The sequence below is a fragment of the Xenopus laevis genome, chromosome 1L, assembly GCF_017654675.1.
Source record: "Xenopus laevis strain J_2021 chromosome 1L, Xenopus_laevis_v10.1, whole genome shotgun sequence".
NCBI lineage: Eukaryota > Metazoa > Chordata > Amphibia > Anura > Pipidae > Xenopus > Xenopus laevis.
This window is the reverse complement of record NC_054371.1, coordinates 117,425,674-117,449,772: the sequence shown is the minus strand read 5'-3', so window position 1 is coordinate 117,449,772 and position 24,099 is coordinate 117,425,674. Positions and strand designations below refer to the sequence as shown.

Genomic DNA, 24,099 nt, shown 5'->3' with positions numbered 1-24,099 from the left:
CACATCTACTGGCCTGGCCGATAAAAATGATGGCTGATCCCAACAGAGAAAAAAGATAAATATATAGGAAGACCGGTATTTTTTTCCAGAAAAGGTGGCAACCCTATCCACATCTTGTATGAGATGTTCTAAATTAATTGAACGTAAAGGGGTGGTTCTCCTTTAGGCTAACTTTTTCGATGTTATAGTAGAATATACTATTCTAAGCAACTTTTAAATCTGTCTAAATTCTTTATGGATTTCGAATTATTTGCCTTCCTCTTCGGACTCTTTCCAGCTTTCAAATGGGACTCAGTGACCTCAGCAGTTAAAAAAACGAATGCTCTGTTAGGCTACAATTTCACTGCCATTGTTACTTTTTATTACTTCTATTTCTATTTAGGCCATCCTCTATTTATATACCTCTCTCACTCTCTTTCAAACCACTGCCTGGTTGCTAGTTTAAATTGGACCGCCATAGCAACCAGAGAGTTGCTGCAATTACAAACTGAAGAGCTGCTGAACAAAAAGCTAAATCATTTTTAAAAAAGGCAAATAATAAAAAAAAATTTAGACAAAGGTGAGCAACCCCTTAAACTCCTGATAAAATATACTTTCTCTTCCATTAAACCAGTAAAAGTAGATTTGCACATTTGCTTGCAACAAACTAAAAATTAATTTAAATTTAATGATATGCCTTTACAGGCATTTAGAGATTTGACCCAGCAATTTGTAAGGTCCAGACAAAGAGAATGTATTGATTAAAGAGCTTTGACATCTGCTTTTGAGCCCTGATAAGCTCAGGTCTCTGAAAAAATAGTTGGTAGAAAGTGATAAGTTGCCTGTTTGGAGATCCTTCCAGGACATCTATTACTAAAGTGCAATAGTACAATAACGACTTGCACCCAAAAGAGTGGTGAAAAGAAAAAAATGTCACCAGTTTACTAAACTTCTCTAACAGCAGATATTTTGGCATGCAGATATGGTTTAGCCTATCATATCCAGCTACTTGCAACCTGCCCTTATTTTGATTAGCTAATTGCAGCTATCACAAGACAAATTAAGCCCGTCCCATTAAACGTGGGTACTGCCTTAGTTTTGCACTAAAATATTTGCGGTTTTAACGAGCCATGAGTTCTACTCAAATTTAAAAAAACTTTAGTTAATGGATACCTCTAGCAGCAGTGTTTACAGACAAAACAGCTGTGAGTTGCATCATAAAGGAGAACATGCCTACCTTTTGCATGGCCTCGAAGAACTGCTGCACTAGAGCAAGGTCCTTTGTGAAGAGCTGTGGCATGCGACTGGAATAAAACAAGAAGTAATGCAAATGAAGCAAGGTGTATTCTGCTGGTTTCTCATGAGGTTCTTTTCTGGACAAGAATCATTTAAAAGTCTTTATCCCTTAGCAAAGACAGGGAATATAGAATAGTCCCTTAAATAATTAACTTAATAATCTTTAAGAACAATATAATTATTTTAGCTCATACAAAATGTTAAACTGGAGAGCTCTAGCTGGTGCCAGCTTTTGGGTCAGTGGAATGTTGACACTAGTCTTAATTAATTAATATAATTTGCTTTATTGGTTTTATCAAATTTTGATTTGGGAGAAATAGTTTGAAGCTATAGGTCAACAAACTGCCTTTCAATATTTCAAGGGTGATACCACAGATTAGCCAAGTGTGGCATAAACTGTAAATGTGGCCCATTCTGTTGCTAAAGAAGAGCAATGGACCCTCCAAGCATAAAGATCAATAGTCTCTAAGTCATGAAATAATGGATATAAAAAAACTGAAACTGACAGAAAGGCTAGATTTGTCAATATTGTAAATGTGAATAATAACTACCTTTAGACTACTGGGGAAATAGCATATATTTTTTCTGATTTTGAATGAATTGAATAAATGTGCTAATTGTGACATTGCTTTATGTGATTCAAGATACACCTGGAAAAAGCATCCCTAGTTTCATTCCTACGGACAAAACATCCCATGCGCCATTGTACTTAGAAGTCATTTTTGTCCGATTTTCTGTTAACTACGTTGAACAATAATGTACACATACCCAGAAAGCTTTCCAACAGCTGAATATGCCAGTGACAGTAATTTTGCATCCTTAAAGAAAAGAAAAGAATTCAGTGTTACATAGCAAAGTTGGGTTGAAAGAAGACCATCAAGTTCAACTCCTACAATGAAACCCAGTGCATTAATATATACACACACACACCAACCTATCTATACATTCACATATATAAACTATACATACCAATATTGATTAATTTTAGGATGTAGTACCATAATAGCCTATGATATTATGATTGTTCAAGAAATCAGCCAAGCCACTTCTTAAAAGGCATTAATAGACTCGGTCATCACTACATCATCTGGTAGTGCATTCCACAACCTCACTGCCCTCACGGTGAAGAACCACCTACGCTACTTCAAATGAAAGTTCTTTTCCTCTAGTCTAAAGGGGTGGCCTCTGGTGCGGTGATCAGTTCATTACAGAAACACACACATATTTATGTAATTAGAAGAGACTAAAATCTGCTGCAACTCATCTACTTGTAGATGCTAATTATCTGTTTAAACGGTTGTTCAAAGTGTGCGATATTCCATCTTATTAATGTGCATAACACTATTTGTATCCATAACCATACTTGTATTGTGTGTGTGTTGTACATTTAAAATGTCACTTACTTCTTTGTGTTCATTTATCAGTTTAGTGAGACCATTGAGTAACATTGGACCAAGAGGTTTGATTTTACCATCTGGACAGCTGAAATGGAAAAGCATGAATTTGATTTGGGACTATCCCACAACCATATGAAAATAGAGTTTGCCATTTATAATGTCTTAAAAAACATATATCAGATACGTGACTTCAAACATAAACACTAAGGGTACTTAGTTTAGGTCACAAGATTTGTAAATGAAACATAAGTTTGTCATCTCAATAACCCATTTGAATAATTTCATTTTTATATTAATAAAATAAAAAACATTTCACATAGAAAATGTCCCCTCCACACTGGAGATGTGGTCTAAAATAGCCCACATTGCAATCTGAGGAAACAATTTTATTTTTACAAGAAATGCCCCACATGAGAACTATGCTGACCCAGTTTGCGATCCTGTCACACATATGGTCCCTGCTTATTATGTGCATGCCTGTGGCCGAACATAGTGTCTGCACCAGGATCTCTCCCCCATTATAGTGGCATAGTGCTCAGGGGCTCTCATACAAAAATATCATTGATTCCCACACTTTGGCCTCTATTAGATCACACCTCTGGTGTGGGGGGAAATTTTTCCATGATGCCCTTTAATCTGGCATGCTTTACTCTACCTCAGCCAGAAATCTTGGGCCTCATTTCAGTGCAATGTGCAAGATGCTATTTTTTTATGCTAATATTCGTGGGTTTTTTGTCTTTTTTTCACAAACTGCAACCAGCATCCCCATATTTTCTTTGTATTTATATGGGAATTCTGACACTTTCTGCACACTATCATAATAATGATTGACAGCTAAGTGTACCATGCATTTACGTGCTGCAGTATTTATCGCAGCAATTTGCAGCCTTAGTCATGCACCCAAAGTAGCCACAGCTTTCTAGAAACATGTATGGGTACTGGTACTTTTAGTGAATAGCACGCTCAAATTTAGTCCAGATTACAGAATCACTTTGCTCTTGCACTGTATCTCTTCCACTGTCATAGCCACATGTTGAAAGATCAGTGCTTAGGTTTAGCTGTGGATTGGTTATGCTGAGAACAGGATAATTTTTCAGCTTTGGTTAAAAAATACCCTGCTGCCTAATGAAAGAAACTTAATTGCGGTGTTCTCCATGTACTCCAGTGGCACATATGAGAAATCCCAATGCATGTATAAGAGCATAATAAAACCATTTCTTTGCACATTGCTCTTCATTATAAGTGAAAACATAATAGTGAAGACAAATCACTTTAGCAATTGAAATAATTAGTAAAACAGCAGCCAAAGTGCCCAAACTGCGAAAAGTTTACTGACTTTATTAAGCATATCTCAGACATGGGAAAACCCCTGAATTCTGATTTTTGTCATCCCATAACTTAACTTTTTATATGCCTTAGATACTCCCATACAGTTTTGGTGTGGGTGCAGCACAGTCTTAAAAACCCCATTTATCAACATTCCACTTTTAGTGGTTTTAGAGTTTAAAACTGCAATTAAGCTCTATTTCTCTAAAACTACAAATGCCTTGTAATTTATTATTTATTGATAATATTCGAATAGTAAAAACAAAAAAAAAATTCTGAACAACGCACTAAAAAAATAGGAAAACTTCAAAAAATTTTAGTTTTTTGGACAATTACTAGAGAAAAAAATCCAAAAACCGTTAAAAGTCAGAATGGCTAAAGAAAGGTCCAATAGGATCAGTGCAGCTCCCACTTGCCAAAAGCTTTTACTTGCCAAAGTTTTGTATTAGAGTTTTTCATGGTTTTTACACTTTATAAATCTCAAATTTTACAGAATGCACAAGTAACTTATGATTGTTGAAACCTAGCTCTTTCAAGCATCAGGACTGATATTACAATTTGATGTCTGCAAACAGTTATAGACACTTTTACATTGCCCCTGGTAGTAGTAAAAAAACATGCATCGAATTCAATGCTTTAGAACTTCAGGCTACATCTAAAAGTAGTAGAAGTTACTGCCAATGTACCAGATTTGCAATTAAGTTTATATTTAAAACAGTAATTGATATAGGACATATTCTACACAACGACAGCGAGTGGATATAAAATAATGTTATGATGGTAAAAGTATAACCATAATACTTACATGGTACAGATGTGGTGAACAAACTGAAGAGCTAATGTTCTTAACTTGGCATTTGTATTTCCCCCAAACAGCCCATCGTACACTACCTGCAGCAAAATTAAAAGTGATTCATTTATAGAAGCTATCTGTCGCAGCAGCCCATAAAACTAGGCAGAAATGGGGGTGACAACAAGCTCATATCTGGCAGATAAATCTCTAAAAAAAAAAATCATTAGTACAGATTTTACCTGTACATTAGCTGGAAATAACTCTGCAGCCATTCTGGATCGCAGGAGATGGGGGACAATCTTTAGCTTAACACGAGTGCTGACAGGATCTCGCTTCAGTTCAGGCTTCAACAAACTGCCCTAGAATGAAAAATTAACTGTGTGTAATGATGTAATTAGGAATGCACCAAACCACAATTTTAGGATTCAGCAGAATCCCGAAATCCTGTGTGAAAGATTCTGCTGAATCTGAACCCTCATTTGCATATATAAATTAGGAAAACAAGGGGGAAAGAGAGTAAAAAAAGGTTACTTCTTTGTTTGTGTGATGAAAAGTCACGTGATTTTCTTAGATTCGGGTCGCCAAGCACTTGTTTCTCAGCTGAATCCGAATACTGCTGGAAAAGGCAGAATCTGAATCCTGCTGAAAACGGCCAAAACCCAGACTGAATCCCAAATTCGGCGCATCCCTAGATGTAATGCAGATTGTTATGTTATATTATCCAGATTGCACTTGAGGAAGGGGTAGGCCCTCTAAAGCTTGTGCCACATTTCTGCCGAATAACTGTTTTAAAGGCATTGCCAGTATGTATTGGTGATCTTCCTCCCTGTTTGGAGCTTGAATATGTTATATTATGCCATTATGCTACAATAATGATGTGATTCAGACAGAAAATTGCTCATAAAAAGATCTGCTGCTAGCCAAAGCAAAAGAGAGAAATGGTGGGCTTAAGGAAAAGGGAGGCCAAAACATATGTCATAGAGCCCCACCAGTGCAGTCCTTCTACTTCTCTATTTCAAGGGTAGAGCAAATGTTTGTTATATATATGTCACAGAGCCCCACCAGTACAATCCTTGTATTTCTCTATTTCAAGGGTAGAGCAAATGTTTGCTGTACTGCCCCCTAAATACAGGGTACTAATTTGGATTAAGTACCATGCACCACAAGGAGGCATGTCATGATGGATGTACTAATCCTAGATACAGGTATGTAGGGCAGTACCCAAGAAACCCTGGAATCCAAGTGAATGCCAAACATAGGAGGCACTGTACTACAAGGAATAAGGTTACTGGTCACAAGAAGCAGCACAGAAGCCCTATGCTGTAAGAGAAATTAAAATGAACTAAAGCTGGTCTTCAGAAAATTTTAAAAATACCATGAGGCAAGAACTGCATAGGACTGCAGTCCACTCATAACAAGTCTGCATAGGATTGTGTTAGGATCCAACGATTGGCCTGGGGGCAAAAGATCATATTAGCTCGATTTAGACCACTACATGGGTGCCCAGAATGAGCAAAAATCCACGCCAAACTTAAAAAAACAGAACCATTTTAAGCAGTATTTAACTGCCATGTAAACAGAATATCTTACCTCCTTTGTTTTAAGTGGTATGTCTCCAAGATACACCTTGTACATCTTGGTTATAATGGTTGGATCATTCCAGTCAATTAAGCTGTCATATAAAAAGAAAAAAAAACCTGACAAGTGTGCACACATTTTTTTCATAGTAAATAAAAACTAGCTATTGATTTTATAACAATTATGACTATTATATAAAGTATTTATTACTGGGATTTAAGTCCCTAAACCCATATCTGTACAATACTTTTTACATACACGTATGCCTAATATAATTTAATAAGGGCCACTAACCTTAGCAGACATGCATGAGTCTCTAAAGAGGCAGCTTTGACAAGCTACACTAAATCTAATATATTATAGTTGGTATGACTGGGTAATCTGGTCTACCAATAGAGAACAGAAGCATATGTATCAGAAGACCAGAAAGTGAAAGGGCTGAACCTTGCTTTTGCAGAGATTTTAGGATAATGCTATTTGGCTATCCATGTGATTGATGGATGAGAAAGAAGAATAAGGACCGCACAGGCTCACCGTTTTCCATGTGATTGGCCATGTCAAACAATAGACGGCCTCTGATAGAATAAACAGCAGGCTAACCAAAGCCCTTCTATGTCTGCTTTTAGAACAGTCCACAGAATTAAAGGGATTGTTTCACAGGAAACATACGATTTAATAGTGCTGTTCCAGAAGAATCCTGCACTGAAATCCATTTTTCAAAAGCGCAAACAGATTTATTTAATATTTCATATTGAAATCTTTCATGGGGCTAGACATGTCAGTTTCCCAGGTGCCCTCAGCAATGTGACTTGTGACAAACTCCAGTCACTCTTTACTGCTGCACTGCAAGTTGGGGGGGGAGGAAGGGGGTGATATCACTCCAACAGCTGATCAACAGAAAATAGAACAAAACAGCTCCCCGACACAAGATAACAACTCCAGGGTAGATATAAGAATAGCATTCAATAGTAAAAGTCCCACTGTGACTCATTTAGTTACATTGAGAAGAAACAATATCCTGTCTGAAAGTAGTTCCATCACAAAATGCTTGCTTATTCTGAAAGCACATGACTAGGTAAAACTACCAGAGATGGCTGCCTACACTCTTTTTTGGATTATATGCAGTGTAATTTAGAAATAAAAACTGTACCATCAAATCATAACAGAATCCCTTAAAGTCATTGTACATGTTATATGGGTCTAACCTTTGCTTGCTTTTCAACTCCAAGTCTGCTGCAGTAGCCACACTGTGTCTTGTGTCACTAGAAGCAATTACCAAATGAATGACTGCTTCCAACTCTGGCACTTGCTCAGCTTCAATGAATTTCACAATTCCAAGCTTGCACTACAGACAGAAGAAAAAGAAATAGTTGAAAGGAAGGTGCTAAAATTAACTAAATTAGCCAAAATAACATATTTTCGCATATACATATGTGTTAATGAGAAATAAATAATTAAAAAAAAAAGATATTGCTGTCAAAATAAATCCTTTACAGGGATTTCAGGGAGCTGAAGACATAATGGAAAGAAAGCAGGTTAAGTTAAGGCAAACTGCACCAAGGCATAGTTGTTCATCTAGAGGCAAAACGAATGTTGAGAGTTATGGTTTCATAGGCTTTACAGCAATGCCATTTATAATGGATTTTAGCAAACCATTTTTTCTGCAGAATCTGCTAAATAACATTTATATTTTATGGATTGAGTCAAAACATACAAATGAAAAAATAATACCTTGTTCAACATGAGTTCAATGAACAGGGCTTGTGATGAACATCTTTTTGATTATTGTTTTTATCACAAGACATTAATGGTTTTTGGTATTTCTTGAGCTAAACATTGCAGACAGGAAAACTGAAGCTACTTCAAGTTAAGTCTTTGCTATGGAGGATAATTAGATTACCAGTAGGGGTATTATCTGTGCACTTACCTCGCAAGGATCAAATTTTTTTTTTGTTATTAACACAATAAGCAAAACGTTTGTTCAGCACAAGTCTTATTCACTTGTGAATGTAGTCAATAGTCAGAAACACACCCTTGAAAGAAATATTGCAAAAAGGGTGTGAGACTGTGTTTTAAATCTGGTAGTTGGGTGAACCTAAAAACACTTTGTATTGTTAATTGATGTGTAAGGGAACCTGATTGAAACCCAGTGTTTTGAAACATTGCAAGAAAACATCACGCAACTCCTTATCCCCCTCTAACAAGCACAAAGGTCATTACACGTTGATGCTTTTTTCATGTGTTTGACAAGCATGTTTGAGAACACCCAACTGCAAAAGCTAACTGAATTCATATTGTTCTGTTTTGTTGTAAGGACAGTATTCATTAAAACACCTCCATGTTTCATTGAATTTTTCCAAAAACACATTCCAAACAAGATGCATTCTAATGCCAAGTTTAGCATGAATATGAATACACATTTGAATGCCCACTGGTGATGCCCAATAGTGATTCCCAATGTGTACCAGCCATTAGAGAGAAAATCTTCATTAAAGACATTCCTGGAATCCAAAATGGAAGACCCTGCAGGCAGGACTCATGCCTATGGTCTCTTGACACTCTGTACCAATGTGTATCAGCCATTACAAGATGTTATTGTTTGTATGTGTGAGAAGGTTATGTTATAATGCTTGTTCCCTTTAAAAGAAGAAACTTTTATTTTGACTTTATACCTGTTCCAGCTGTTCAGCTGACCAAGGATTGTCTCCAACAACACGCTTTGCAGCATAAAAGCTCAAGCCAGGAGGAGGCTGTGGGATCCCCACTCCACTTGTGCCACTTGGGGAAGCAGATCCTGATGGTGTACTTTGGCGACTCTGAGGTTCGTTCAACACAAAACTACAAAACAATTATAACATGCTATTTTTAATGTTCCATTTATTTTTCTATTCTACGTATCTGCCAGTGTATATTATAAAGTAAAGTATAACGTTGGGCCCTGTCAACCGTATCTTCACACTGGATTTACATACTCAGAAATTTGAATTTATACGCAGGTTTTCCTTTAGCACCAAAAAGGTACATAGAGGTGATAACAGGTAGATAAAAATTAGAATCACATACCCATAAGGCATCAGAAGGACATCCAACATAAAGTCTAGAAGCAAATACACTGTCTTTGGTTTCTCAGCAAGATTAAACAGAGATGTAGATTTGGAGGCTTCATTGTGGTACTTCATGTGATAAAGGGTTGGTATTAGAAGGTGGATTAAACTGGAAAAAAAAGGAGAGAGATCAGTGAACATAGCTGATTAGTGCAGTCTTATCACAGAGAAATCAGCAAAGCAGTGAAATATTTTTGTTTGTTTAGGACCTAAGCTAAATTGTACTCCCATATTGCAATGGAGATACTTTGATTTGTATTACAATGCCCCACAACACCAGTTTATCTAACTGAAAATATGGTGAGAAGGAATATATTGTGTATTCAACAAGTTATTCCCTGATATTTCAGGGTCTACTAAAGGGAAAAATCAAGGAGTACAAACCATACCAAAAAAAATGTACACTGTTTTGAGGGAAGTGACTGTTTAAATTTTAGATGAATCCCAATTTTTTCATGAGATTACAGGGGTAAATTACTACAGACTCATTCAGCAAGCATTTCTTTCTCCTGATCTGGTACTGGTCTGAACCTTGCAGCTGGTGCAAGGTGCAGACCAAACTGCAAACTTTAATACAGCAATGCCAAGGGGGTAACCACCGTTTTATTTGCCCCTAAACACAGCACAGAGATCTGTGGAATTTCTGCAAAATAGGAGGACAAAGTTCATAAAATGGGGACTAATGCATCTGTGTTTTTGCATTTTGAACACTGCCTCAGAGGTTGTAAACGAGCCCTTATGATTGTGAGAAGTCGGAGGTACCATAAACTGAGGAGTCGGAGTCGAAGGACTTTTGTACCAACTCCACAGCCCTGATTTAAACCTTTATCTTCAAGTAACTACTGTGCTTGAATAACAAACACAATAAATCCTACTACCGTTTTACATTTTTCTCGTTATTATGCATTAGTATGCACAGTGTGTTCAATATTTTTGAGGATTTGGTCATATTTTCTTAAATGCTTAAATGTTTCGGAAAAAAAAGGATTCCCCTCAATCTTATGGCATGGCATTAATTTTAAAACATTTACATTGCACATTATGTGTCAAAAGAAAGGTTAAAGCTCTACATGAGATACTGACAACCAATAGTTAGATATCAAATGTTCTGTATAACACACCTACCACTTCACACTTCTAGTCAGGCCATCTCCACCTCACTTTTCTCAATCCTGTCAGACTGCAACCTCCCTACAACTCCCATCATTTTTTCTTGTAAGACTAAATCCCTTCTCTGAACTGATATGCAGTAAGAAACTTCTGAGTACAATGACAGGTTCACAGAGGCAAAACAGGCCTCTGCTGGCCCAATAAATAGTAACTGTCTATGGCATCTTATAGCAGCTCCTCTGGAATTTGCACGAATCTACAGACTGCTGCTGAGTCACTTAAGATGGCCACATAGAGCAGACACTGCCAGCTAATTTGGAAAGTTTTAAACTAACTCAGCGACGTGCAAGCCCAAAATGGCCCTCTTATTGAGCTGAAGATGAAACATGACAGTAAAAACATTTAGACAGTGATCACAACAGTTCATAAAACAGTCCTGAGCGAAAGGTTATAATTGCGATTGTAGAATTGCCAGATTTCGGTCTTTCTTGGACAACCTGTCCAATGCATAACTGGCTAATGATCTACTTTTTAGGACTGCTTCAAATGAGCAGACTTGACAGCTTATACTGTATGTGGCCAGCTTTCCCAGGACTTCTGGCACTCCATTTAAATCATAAGAGTAGAACGCCCCTATGAAATTTCACCCAGTATTTAAGAGCAGGGTACTCCAGTACCTGTCCATTTTATTGTCAGAGCTGAAGAATACAATTTTTATCAATCTAATACACTTTAACCACCCACCTTCCGCACCAAAATAATAGCTAGATTTAAAATTGTCCCTGATATCTTACAATCCCAAAAACTTAAAGTGATACTGACACTAAAATTGTTCTTTTCAAAATATTAATCTACATTAAAAGTTACATATAGGGAGGAGCTATTGTCATATATGCATGATAGACAAACATTGTATGTCAAGACATGGACGGCTTGGGTTATGTTTTTGGAATCAGATGCTATAAAAAATATCTAACCGGACAGGAGCAACCTTGTATTTGAATACAATATTACAGAATGAGCGATTTGTGGTGTTTGGCCTAGCACTAGTTTTATTTATTCATTAGTATAAACCCCCCCCCCTCTTTTCCCTTTTTTTTTTTTTTTTTCTTTACTATTGTTTATATTGATGCTTGCCCAGGGTATCCTCGCTAGATCCCTTCTGCAACAGTCCACCCCCTTCCTCTCTATCATAGGGAATGAGTAAAACGTTAACACTTCGCTAGAAATGTATGAGTTACAACTCACTTCTGTTTCAGAGATGGCACTGGCGAAAGGATATTTAGGAAAGAGGGCTTGGAAATCTGGTAAAGTAATGTCAACCCTGAGTTTATGCGTTAACTCTGTTGGTTATCTCCCCCTTCCCCATGTCCCCATTCTCTCTAACAGTTGAATGATCACACTGTATGAATAACATTCTTTATTGTTATACATTGACTGTCGAGATGTTATTTTCGTGTTTGCTATATCTACCAAAAATAAAGATTATATAAAAAAAAAAAAGTTACATATAGGTCACATTGATAGTTTTTTTGCCAATAGTTCTGCTTCTGTAAGTAATTATTACTTGAAGTTCCTAAACCTGACTGTTTTGCCAACCTGACTGTTCCATCTCAGTGTGTCAGTTGGAGTTTCTAATGTTAACTGACTACTGCTGCACAAATATAGCAGCCCCCTCATAGAGGAGCATGTGGGTAACAAAGGCACTGTAAAAGCATCAGGCAAATACTTTTATGGCAAAAAAAAAATAGCACTCAAAAATAATGTTTTGATGAATATAAAAAAGGTTATTTTCTGGTGTCAACATCTCTTTAAGGGACAATGCAAAACTGCAGTTGAATTTTTTACCTGTCTTGCTGAGGCTGCGGTTTACTTTCCATGGCTGTGAGAAGACTCTGTGCCAGTTCACACTGCTTTTCCAGGGGCAGTCGAGGGTATCCCATTTTAATATAAATTATTGTAAAATTCTGTAAGAAAAGCAGTATTTCTACATCTTAAATGGAAACATTGCATAAAAAAATTATCAAAAATGAATGAAAAGATCCCATTTTATTTCTGAACAAAAGCAGCTATTAAAAAAACTTGCAGAAACCCATCAAGTTTTGATTTATATGCTAGTGTAAATATGAAATGGCATTATAATGGTAATATGTATGAGTGTCAGATATAGAATAAAATAGCAACACATAAAACATAGACATAAAAGTTCCACTCATACTTTGGTTCTACATAATACTAATATTTATGAATGTATTGGTTGAGACCTCCTTTTGGCAAACAATTAGATTCTGAAAAACACTATTGGTGCCAAATATTAAGGTAATCAATCACAAGCATATTATCACAGATGGTTAGAAGTCATTAAGGCTTATAGTATATTGTTTGTGATCACTGCAGCCCAGAATTCAACTGTATATGTCAGTGAGCAGATGGGCATCACTCTAAATCTAGTGAGCCAACCAAATGAAGTATCTGCTACTCACAACAAGAATTACAATACACATTACTCAGAAGTTCAGATAGTGTTTCTGCACTTTTTTTTTTACATAAGTCCAAATGAATGGGTTCTTAATAAAAAAAGCTATATTTTACATTTTTAAACACACAAATAAAAGCCCCAAAAGAGGAAATAAAACAGACTCAATGAAGACATAACAAAAAAAGTTCTACTGCAAAAGAAACTTACTGTCACAAAAGACACTGCAGCAGGATCCTGGTACTGGACTAAAAGAGTTTCAACAGGCAACTGTATTTTGGGTCTACTCTTGATTCTTTTGTTTAGGTGAACAAGCAATTCCATTACCTGTCAAAAGATATTATTTCATAATTAGACACTTTGTATCTTTATATGTGTTTAAACTGTCAGCAGAATACATTATTAAGTTTCACATTAATACTCAACCTACATAGTTCAGTCTGAATGTTGGATTTTTTACAAATATATGCTTGCATTACAATCATGCAGTCCCAGCCACATCTCCTGTCATTTCCTTCTAGCAAATACATGATGCTGGAAGCTGTAGTTCACTAGGAAGTTGACATTTGCAAAACTGTACACCCCAGTGTTTTTCCGGACTACAACTCCTATATCATTATTATTATTATGGTTAAAGCAGGATACCTGCTGCGTTTACAACCCATTTAAATCCAACAGTAGACCACCTCTCATTAGGGCGGAAGTGGGGGAAAGCAGAGTAGGCAGGAGCCTAGGACGCACTATTGCAGATGGGGGGACAATTTGTAAACATGTCCATCAAACTATATAAGGGCCCTTTCCCAACTAATGTATGAAGCCTCGGCAATCTACAAAGTGAGGTGCTATCAAGATACCTCAGCAATTATGATCAGCGAAATCTTTCGCCAAGTTTTGCTATGAAAATGGTGCCCATAGACTGTAATGGGTGAAAAAACGTGTACAGCGTGAAAATTTTGTCACACATTAAAAACTTGCTGCACAATTTGTCTCGAATAAAATTTTCACCCATAAACTTCAATGCATTTTGGCTAATTTCCGGCAAAGTGAAACAGGTAAGATCCGCCCATCACTACCCAGCATCTTTGCCCATCCTGGCACTGCCATCAAAACACCTAGTTTATGGTGAACATTTATTAAGGATTGAGTTGTGTTTTCAACAAAATAGATTTTTCAGGTTAAAAAAAAAAACCTAAAATATTTAGTTTAAAAAAAAAAAAAAAAAAAAAGTGTTGAGGTCATATAAGAGGTTCCTTTAAAGATGTTCATGATGCTCGAGTTTTTTCTGTGGGAATCACTTGAAAACTCAATTTTTTTTTTTCACAGAAAATTTGATCAATTTAAATATTCTCATCTTTCACCTCAACTACACTGATTCAAGTTTTTTCTTAAATATGAAACCATTCAAGTTGTGAGTTCATTAGAGTTCATTTGAGGTTTTAAAAAGCGGACCTTTGATAACCCCCTTTGAGTCTAAAACAGTCCATTTTCTGTTCTCCAATATTTAAGAGTATTTAGGAGTATAATGCAATTCTAAACATGGTACACATTATTTTGACACAACATGTCCATTTAATATAACTGATAAAGATGAGATGGAAAACAAACCTTCTTCCGTACTCCCTCCTGGGCACTTGAAAGCTTGAGGAGTACCGGAGGCAGAAACTTAGATATGATACTCTGCAGTTGTTCATCTGTTTCTGCATGGCCAAGCCGCAAAAACACACGCTCCAGCTGATCTGTTATAAAGAAAAAGCGTCAGTCATGTAGAATGGCAACATTTTTTGATTTACTGGATACTGTAATGGTATATAATTCTTTCTGTGCAAAGCAGAAGCATAACACTCCACCTGAGTGTGTGGCACCAGTGAGAATGCACATCAGGTTCTATGTGCTCCCAAGGTAATGCATGGTGTATATGCTAAATCCTAGCTCTGTCTGGTTAGTAGGGGTAACAAATTCCTAACAACTAGATATCTATTTAGAATTGTGTGGCACCTTCACTGCTCAATTTGCAATTGAACACTCAAAAGTTTCTACTTAAAGGGGTTGTTAACCTTCCAAACACTTTTTTTTTTTTAGATCAGATGGTTTCCGATTGTTCACCAGAAATAGACTTTTTTCAATTACTTTTCATTTTTTATTGTTATCGGTTTCCAAAATTAAGTTGAAGTTGAATGTTCCTGTCTCTGGTATTTCAGTCTGGCAGCTCAGTGATCTAGGAGCATTCTGAACGGTTACAAGTTGAAACTATTAGTTGATACATTTCTTAGCAGTATCTGTGGAATATTGGCAACTATTGTATTAATTCAGCTGCCTTTAAAGGGGTTGTTCACCTTCCTCTTCTTTCAATTCAGTTGTTTTTAGATTGTTCACCAGAAATAAAGACTTTTTTACATTACTTTCCATTATTATTTTTTTACTGTTTTTCCAAAATCTAAATTTAAAGTTGAATGTTCATGTCTTTGCGGTTTCAATCTGGCAGATCAGTAATTCAGGTGCAGACTCTAAACTGTTACAATTTTGCAACATTTAGTTGATACATTTATCAGGAGTATTAGCAACTATTGTATCAACAGTTGCCTGTAATGAAACCCAGAGATTCTGCTCAACAGGGACAAAGATAAGAAATATATCAATTAAATGTATCCATATAGAACAGTTTACAGGGTCGGCGACTCCCGTTCCCAGAGCTGCTTCAGAAGTTGAAAAATGACAATTTACACTTCAATATTAGAAAAACGGTCACATATAGAAAATATAAAGTCATTGGAAAATGTCGTTTCTGGTGATCTATCTGAAACCAACTAATTGTTTGAAGGTGAATCACCCCTTTAATCAAGCTCAGGGATTCTGCTCAGCAGGGAGATATATTTAGTATCAACTAAATATATCAATTTAGAGCAGTTAAAGAGTCGGCGACCCACCTTCGAAGAGCTGCTTTAGAAAAATGAAACTCTACACCAATATTAGAAAAATGGTCACAAATAGAAAGTAATTAGAAAAAGTATTTAATTCTGGTAAACAATCTAAACTGAAAAAAGTGTTTGAAGGTGAACAACCCCTTTAAATTTCTTAATTTTTAGCAATTTGGACTTCTAGCATGTGGATAGTTAGGAGTACACTCGTCTCCTTAGAGTCTGCAATATACTAGATCATAATAAAAGTTAATTTAAGAATGACTTCCCTTTTAAAGAGAAACTAATAACAAGCTGAAATCAGGCAGAGTCCTCAGTACATTTTAAACCAAGCCAACATTACAGCTAGCACCTGTCCCTTTCAATATTCATCTAGAAATGAGATACAAAGATGTATGCCAAAGCAGAACAGTCATTTCTTCAGTTGTAATGAAAATGCTAAATATGTGCCAGGAAAAAAAACTAAAGCTAGGAATGCCATCTCCTAATAAGGAAAAACCTTCCTTCAGTCTGTCTCGCCCCATGGCCATTTGAAAAAAATGGAACTCAATGTAGCTACTATATCATACATTACACTTCAGGGGTTTATTTATCATGCTGTGTAAAAAGTGGAGCAAACATTACCGGTGATGTTGCTCATAGCAACCAATCAGATCTTTGCTTTTGTTTTCTAACTATTGAAATCTAATTGCTGATTGGTTGCTCAGGGCAACATCACCAGTAATGGTGCACTACTCATTTTCCACAGCATGATAAATAGGCCCCACATTCCACCTTGTTGTTTACTGGACCAGTGACAATAAAAACTTGCATGAATTTAAAAAAAGAACAGGGTTTTACGACCATTCAGTTGGCACTAATGTGGACATATTCCAAGGATAAGCAAATACAGTTTCTAAAAAATTTATCTCGGTTTCACATCAGGAAAAGGAGTATTTCTTTAATTTGGACTACCATGCTTACCCAATAAAAACATTAAACCCCTTCCATGTCACATAACGTAGAATCAAGGCAATGGCACTAAGTGAATTGACTGTGTTACAGTTTACACTGCTATAGGTTTAAAGGGGTTGTTTTACAGTATGACGATGAGAATGATTTTTTGAAACAATTTGCAATTGGTCTTTATTTTTATTGTGTGTTTTATAAATTTTGTTTTTTTATTCAGCAGCTCTACAGCTTGGAATTTTATCAGCTATCTGGTTGTTTGGGTCCAAATCGCCATAGCATCCAAGCAACAGTATGAGTGAGAAATCGTAATATGAACAGGAGAGTCCTGAAAGAAAGATAACTAATGAAACATAACAAAAACAATACAATTGTAGCCTCAAAGAGCAACAGTTTTTTTGCCTTATGATGTCAGTGACTTTTATTTGAAAGCTAGAAAGAGTTGTGCTTCTGTACCAGCCCAAGGCAACCACAGCCCTTTAGCAGTAAGGATTTGTGTCTCCAAAGATGGTCCAGTAGCTCCCCATCTTCTTTTCTGCTGATTCACTGCACATGCTCTGTGCTGCTGTCACGTACTGAACTTAGGGACCCACTCACAATATACAGTACACATAGAATATAAATGTCTCAATATAAGGCTGATTAGTAAATAATACAGATAATTACAAGACAGAACAGTAACCAGTGCAATTAGCATAATAATTTAATAATCAGCCCTGTAGCATCAGCTTATATTACAGACAAACCTCATTTTCTGCTTGATAATTTGTGACAACCCCTAAGCTTAGCCTCTCAACAGCTGTTCACTGTCCACTGAGTCCAAAGTGTCACAGACAATTTCCAAGACGGTGACCACCTGTGACAAGTTTGAAGTTCTGGATCATTGCTGCTATTGAGAAGCTGAAACTTTAGGCTGGTGCAATAAGTGCAGTATATAAAATATGGCATTTTTAGCCACATTTAATTGTAGGGTTTAGTTCTCCTTTAAGAATAATACCACAGGCAGGTCAGACATCAGTTTCACTTTGACAATAAACACAGGCCAATTATACAGGACAACTGAATTTCTGCATAATCCCAAACAAACAAGTAACCAGGAAGGATATTAATCTTTGTACATAATACTCAAGATTGACCAGTAGGGCCGCTATGTATGGCTCCCATACATGTCCACAACCATTAAACTTTATTTGATCTGAATGGTTAGTGACAGGTCGGGAGATGGCACCGAAAGATTGTTTGTCCGATAGGATGGTAAATCTGCACGTCTATGGCCAGCTTTACTCATTAGCCCATCCACTCTAGATATATACACCCTGGCTGCTGGGAGGGCAGGGGAAAGCTATGCAGGTAAAGGGATCTGGGTCAAGCTATGTAGTGCTGGGTCACATATGAACATAATGTTCACTAATCCTACATAGATTTATGCACATTATCCCAAAGTAATGCTGCCAACATATATACAGATAATTATCTGTAAATCTGCAAGAACAAATGCATACATTTCTCAGTAGTCCTACCAACACATATGCATATAACCTCCAGTAATCCTGCAAACACATATTATACATACACATAATCCCCAGACTTTGTGCAAGAACATATACACCTAATCCCCAGTAATCTTGCCACGCATATGCAGAAAATACTTTGGAGATATTCAGGAATATATATATATATATATATATATATATATATATATATATATATATAAAAATATATATATATATATATATATATATATATATATATATATATATATATATATATATATATATATATATATATATATATATATATATATATATATATATATATATATATATATGCACATAATTATTCATTCACATATTTGCCAGAAATGCTGCAGACGCAATTATGCATAATCTAGTAATTTTACCAGTATATGTCCACATAATCTTTAGTAATCCCACTGTCACATATGAACATACTTTGGAATCCTGCAGATTGATATAGTAAATAATATATCAATTATAAGAGGAGTTTCATGGCCATGTGCTTTTATACAGGTCATGGAACTCTGAGGTGACTTCTAATATACTACTATTTTACAACAGATGACATCACTAAGCACTGTTTATATATGAATATAATTTACAGGATATTTAGGGCTCTTGTATATGTATATAATACACAAAAGCCATGAATATCTTGTAAATTATATCCTTATAAACGGCGAGTTCTGATGTCATCAGTTATAAACGGTGAGTTCTGATGTAATTTCTGTCACATGACTCATTGAAACTTGTGTATTATAATAAATAAAGTACCCCCAGTTGTAAAATATGAGGATATTAGAAGTCACCTCGGAGTTCCATGACCTGTATAAAAACACTCGGCCTTCGGCCTCGTGTTTTTATATGGTCATGAAACTCCTCGGTGATTTATAATATCCTTATATTTTACAAGAGGGGGTACTTTATTCACTATATATAATTACCAGTGCACCTTCATGCACATATGTTTTCATAATCCTGCTAAAACATTTATAAAGAATACCCAGTGATCCTGCGAACATAGTTTTTAAATACACAGAAAAAAAATATTAAGTATAAGCAGCAATGGGGAACAAATTGATAGCACTACTGGAGCTCTTGCATCAGTTCCATCCAGTGCAGAGTTTATTTTAATTTAATTCAAATCTAGTGCAAGGCACTGTTTTTTATAACAGAGAAAATGAAAATAATTCTAAAAAAAATAATAATTTGCTTAAAATAGACTTAGTTGGAAATGACTTTCCGGTCAATCTGGGCATTCTGGATATCAGGTTTCTGGATAAGAACTCCTGTATTTTCACTTTCACGCCTCTCTAGTGCTATTTTTCTTCATTCTTATTTTCTTCCTGCTTTCCTCCCCCTTCACCCTTTATTTTTTGACAGGTCCATGAGTAAGAGTGAGGGATTCTGTCTGCCCCCCCCCCAGCCCTAAAGTTCACCCAGCTCCCCTATATATATAGGCATCTGAGGACATGTGTTTAGGATGTCAGCTTTAAAGGAACGGCCCATGGGTGCCTTGTACAAAAAAATACATATTTTGGGGGGAAATAAAATATCTCCCCAGCTCCCACCAGACTTGAGTAACTCCAGCGGGTAAACTGGAGGGGTGAGGAGCACATTTTTTGTGTGTGCATCCCAAGCAGCAGGCCACTCATGGCTAGGAAAAGGCACACCACATGAAGTAGTATTGTGCAGGCTTTTTCTGTTCCCTGGTGCTGTGATCTCTGGATCTGCTGCACACATTCTTTATACTAGATTAAAAAGTACAGGTTAGATGGGCCGCTCAGTTGCCTTATCTTCAAGCAGATAATGTGATCCACAAACTTTTCCTGTATCTAAAAATACAGCATTGTACTAGTAAAATGTGGGCTAATATATAGCTAATGCTACCACTTAGCAAAAATCACCTCTTTGATTGGTTGCTTTGTATGTAGATTGGTATTTTCAATGTATTTACCAATTTATTGTACAGCGCCACGGAATATGTTGGTTTGTTAATAATAATACAATATTTCTATTTCAGGTCATTTATTTAGATGGACGTGACAAGTTATGCAGCACTTTACAATAAGACTGTAACAAAAAGAAAATCATGTAACAAACAATATAGTTACTGAATGCCACTGACATGACTCTACACAGGAAGATGACAGGCTCCTGCTCCCTGGTTTAGTGTAAGGATCTGCCCAAGGTTGGCAGCAGCCAATGGCATATGATTTTGCTTTCACTTCATACTCATGACTATGCAATCCTGGCCTGCTGAAAGGCCTGAAGAGAAACAACTAGGGAAGGACTCGGCCTCTCTTGCCTGCCTCTTATATCAACACCCTAAGGAAATGATTTCCTCCAAGCACATTTATGATGGCAGCACAAGAATGCCAGGGCCATGCCCTCATGCTGCCAGCCAGAGTCCATATAGAAATAAACAGGCTTTCCCCACCACCCCCACCGGCTGCAGGAAGCACGCATGGGTAACACACGCCAGCTCATACCATCACAACAAATTCTATTACCGCAATTAGCTCTGCTCTACCCCTAAACAGTGCCCTCAGCCGGCTCTAACTTACTCAGTTCGTCCTGGGCAGCAGCAGCAGCAGAACTAGGAGCAGCCATTTTCGCCGGTAGTACTAACACAGGGAGGAGCCGGGGGCGGAGCTGTTCTAGTTCCTGGCTACACGCAGATATCACTGCTGCTGCTGCTGCTTTCTGTGACACGGATATATTTAGAAAGAGGCCGCTCTGCCCTGCCAAACGCCTTTTTAGTCACAGCGGGGAAAGGACAAGGAAGACGGCACACATTATAGAGAGGGGCATGATATAACTGTACTGTAACAGAGAAAACAAGCAAAACTGATGTGTCTGATTGGAAATCAGTGGCACTGCTGGGGCTGGGGGGGACTTCAGTATTAACAATGTTGCTGCTCTTTGTGCAGTGAAACTCAGCAATGCTCTGTGCTAAGGGGCACGCCTCTGCTGTCCTGCACTCTAACACCATCCACTTGCTAAACTAAATACAGGCACACAAGGGGAGGAAAGTGGGAAAATTGCTGGAGATTATTGGGCAGATTTATCAAAGATCGAGGTGAATTTTCAAATGAAAAAAATTCAAATTTCGAGCTATTTTTTGTCTACTTCAACTAGGGAATAGTCCAAATTCTATTCGAATTTGAAAAAAAATTCAAAAATTTGAATATCGAAATCGACTTCGACCATTCGCCATTTAAAAACTGCCAAATTGCTTTTTTAGTCTATGGGGGACCTCCTACAACCTATTTGGAGTTGGAATCAATTGGTGGACTTTGAAAAAACAAATTTTTTTTTTGGGGAAAACTTCTAATCAAATTCGATCAAATTCGCTATTCCTTCCATTCGAATGATTCTAATTCGGCCGAATATGTACGTATTCGATTGAAAACAGACCTATTCGACCAAAAAAAAATTTGACTTAATTTGGTTGGTCTTTTTGAATTCTAATTTCTTGATGATTGACTTGATGGATTGGTGCTGAGTGCCGGTTAATAGTATGACTATATATATATATATATATATATATATATATATATATATATATATATATATATATAATTACTGGGATGCTATGTGAAGCTTTATTTAGGCTTATGTGGGCATTATGCGTTGCTTCACTAAAAAACACCATGGCACAATGGCGAGTGCCACACACCCATCATTCTTTTAGAGCAGTGTTCCCCAACCAGTAGCTCGTGAGCAACATGTTGCTCTCCAACCCCTTGGATGTTGCTCTCAGTGTCCTCAAAGCAGGTGCTTATTTTTGAATTCCTGGCTTGAAAGCAAGTTTTCGTTTCATAAAAACAAGGTGCACTGCCAAACAAAGCCTTAATGTAGGTTGATAATTCACATATAAGATACCAAATGGCCAATCACAGCACTTATTTGGCAGCCCGAGAACATTTTTCATGTATGTGTTGCTCCCCAACTCCTTTTACTTCTGAATGTTGCTCATGGGTTCGAAAGGTTGGGGATCCCTGTTTTAGAGAAATAAAGCCATACATTTACTTTACTGCATGTGCACACAGGCCAAGGCTAGAGCAAAGATCTTGAGACAAGAAAGAAGATAGCACCACACCCTTTAATGGAATACTACCTTGTGCTGGTACAGTTTTTAGGGACTAAGTGGGGGGGGGGCTGACAAATTGGCAAGCCCCAGTAATGAACCTTTCCTTGTCTTTTAATATGATTAAAAATAGAGATGTACCGAATCCAGGATTTAGTATTCGGAGAGGATTCTGCCTTTTTCAGCAGTATTCGGATCCTCATGCCTGGCAGAACAGAATCCTTAAAATTATCACTTTTTGTCACAAAACAAGGAAGTAAAACATTTTTTGATGCGCTCACAGTTCCCCCTCCCTGATTTGCAAATTAGGGTTCGCATTTGATTCGGTATTCACCTGAATCTTTCAGGAAGGATTCAGGGGTTTGGCCGACTAGAAAATAGTGGATTCGGTGCATCCCTAATTAAAAATAAATCCCATTATATATCAGCTGCTATGCAGGAGTGGCTGTGTATACTTCTTACAAATATACCTTTAAAGGAGAAGGAAAGCTACCAAGGCAGTTTATTGCCAATAGATTAGCCACAACAGTGCAAGCTAGAACACCATTTTTATTCTTTAAAATGTTTTTCCATACCTGAGTAAACAGCTCTATACACTGTTGCAGCTGCCATTTTAGCTTGCTGTGACATCATTCCTGCATGAGTATCTCCCTGCTCGATCATAGCTCTGAGCTCAGACTACTGCATGGAGGGGAGGAGTGAGGGGGAGGAGCAAACTGAGCATGCTCAAGCCCTAGCCCTGGAGGTTTAAAGGAGAACTGTCATGAAATATAATGTTCTCTATCTTTTAAGTATTACACAGTAAAGTTAACAATAAAAAAGAATAGTGTTTTTTTCAGACTTAAATCTATAACATAATGAAACAATAGCCTTATTTCACCTCTGCATCCTCAACCAAGCTTTTGCTAATCCCATGCAGCCAAACTCAAAAGCAGCATAGTCTGCGACAAGGTGTCATCATAATCAGCTCCCAGTATGTTCCCTCCTTCCTGACAAAGTCCGCCCCTTGGCATGACTTCAGATCTGCATCCCCCTGGAGAAGCCAATCATGCTGATCCCCCACCACCAAAGTTGATGTCATAAAGACATGCCCTCTATCAGAAGCCTGCCATTTGCAATGAAATATGGGAATTGTAGTTTAAATGTGACATTCATTCCATTAGTATGTTTAACCCTCCCCCTCCACAGTTGCTTATAATGGGGGTCAGAGAGGAAATATGCCAATGTGAAAGAATGCTATAAATATAGCTATAATCTCAGCCTTAAGGGTAAGGGCACACCTGGCGATTCGTGGAGATTTAGTTGCCTGGTGACTAATCTCTCTGAACGCCTTCACTCTGTCTTGCACCGGCTATAATGAAAAGTCGCCTGCGGCATGGCACACACGGCGCTTCGTATTCCGAAGTCACCCGAAATTGCCTCAAGAGGAAACTTTGGGTGCCTTCAGAATATGAAGAGCGTGTGCCATGCCGCAGGCAACTTTTCATTATAGCCAGCGCAAGACAGAAGGAAGGCCTTCGGGGAGATCAGTTGCCCCAAAGAAGAGGCGATTAGTCGCCAGGCGACT

The 24,099-nt window shown here is 37.2% G+C and overlaps 1 protein-coding gene across 1 annotated transcript in view; it reads right to left on the bottom strand.

Moving 5' to 3' along the window:
• Nucleotides 1-21,054, bottom strand: part of ecpas.L (Ecm29 proteasome adaptor and scaffold L homeolog) — a 65,276-nt gene extending 44,222 nt beyond the window's left edge. Inside the window, 13 exon segments of the mRNA NM_001097838.1 lie at nucleotides 1,217-1,283; nucleotides 2,044-2,093; nucleotides 2,679-2,757; nucleotides 4,804-4,889; nucleotides 5,031-5,150; nucleotides 6,382-6,463; nucleotides 7,575-7,714; nucleotides 9,042-9,207; nucleotides 9,433-9,582; nucleotides 12,432-12,550; nucleotides 13,270-13,386; nucleotides 14,665-14,795; nucleotides 21,007-21,054. Coding sequence (NP_001091307.1) covers nucleotides 1,217-1,283; nucleotides 2,044-2,093; nucleotides 2,679-2,757; nucleotides 4,804-4,889; nucleotides 5,031-5,150; nucleotides 6,382-6,463; nucleotides 7,575-7,714; nucleotides 9,042-9,207; nucleotides 9,433-9,582; nucleotides 12,432-12,550; nucleotides 13,270-13,386; nucleotides 14,665-14,795; nucleotides 21,007-21,052 — 1,353 coding nt within the window. The 5' untranslated portion in view covers nucleotides 21,053-21,054.
• Nucleotides 21,055-24,099: the final 3,045 nt, after the last annotated feature.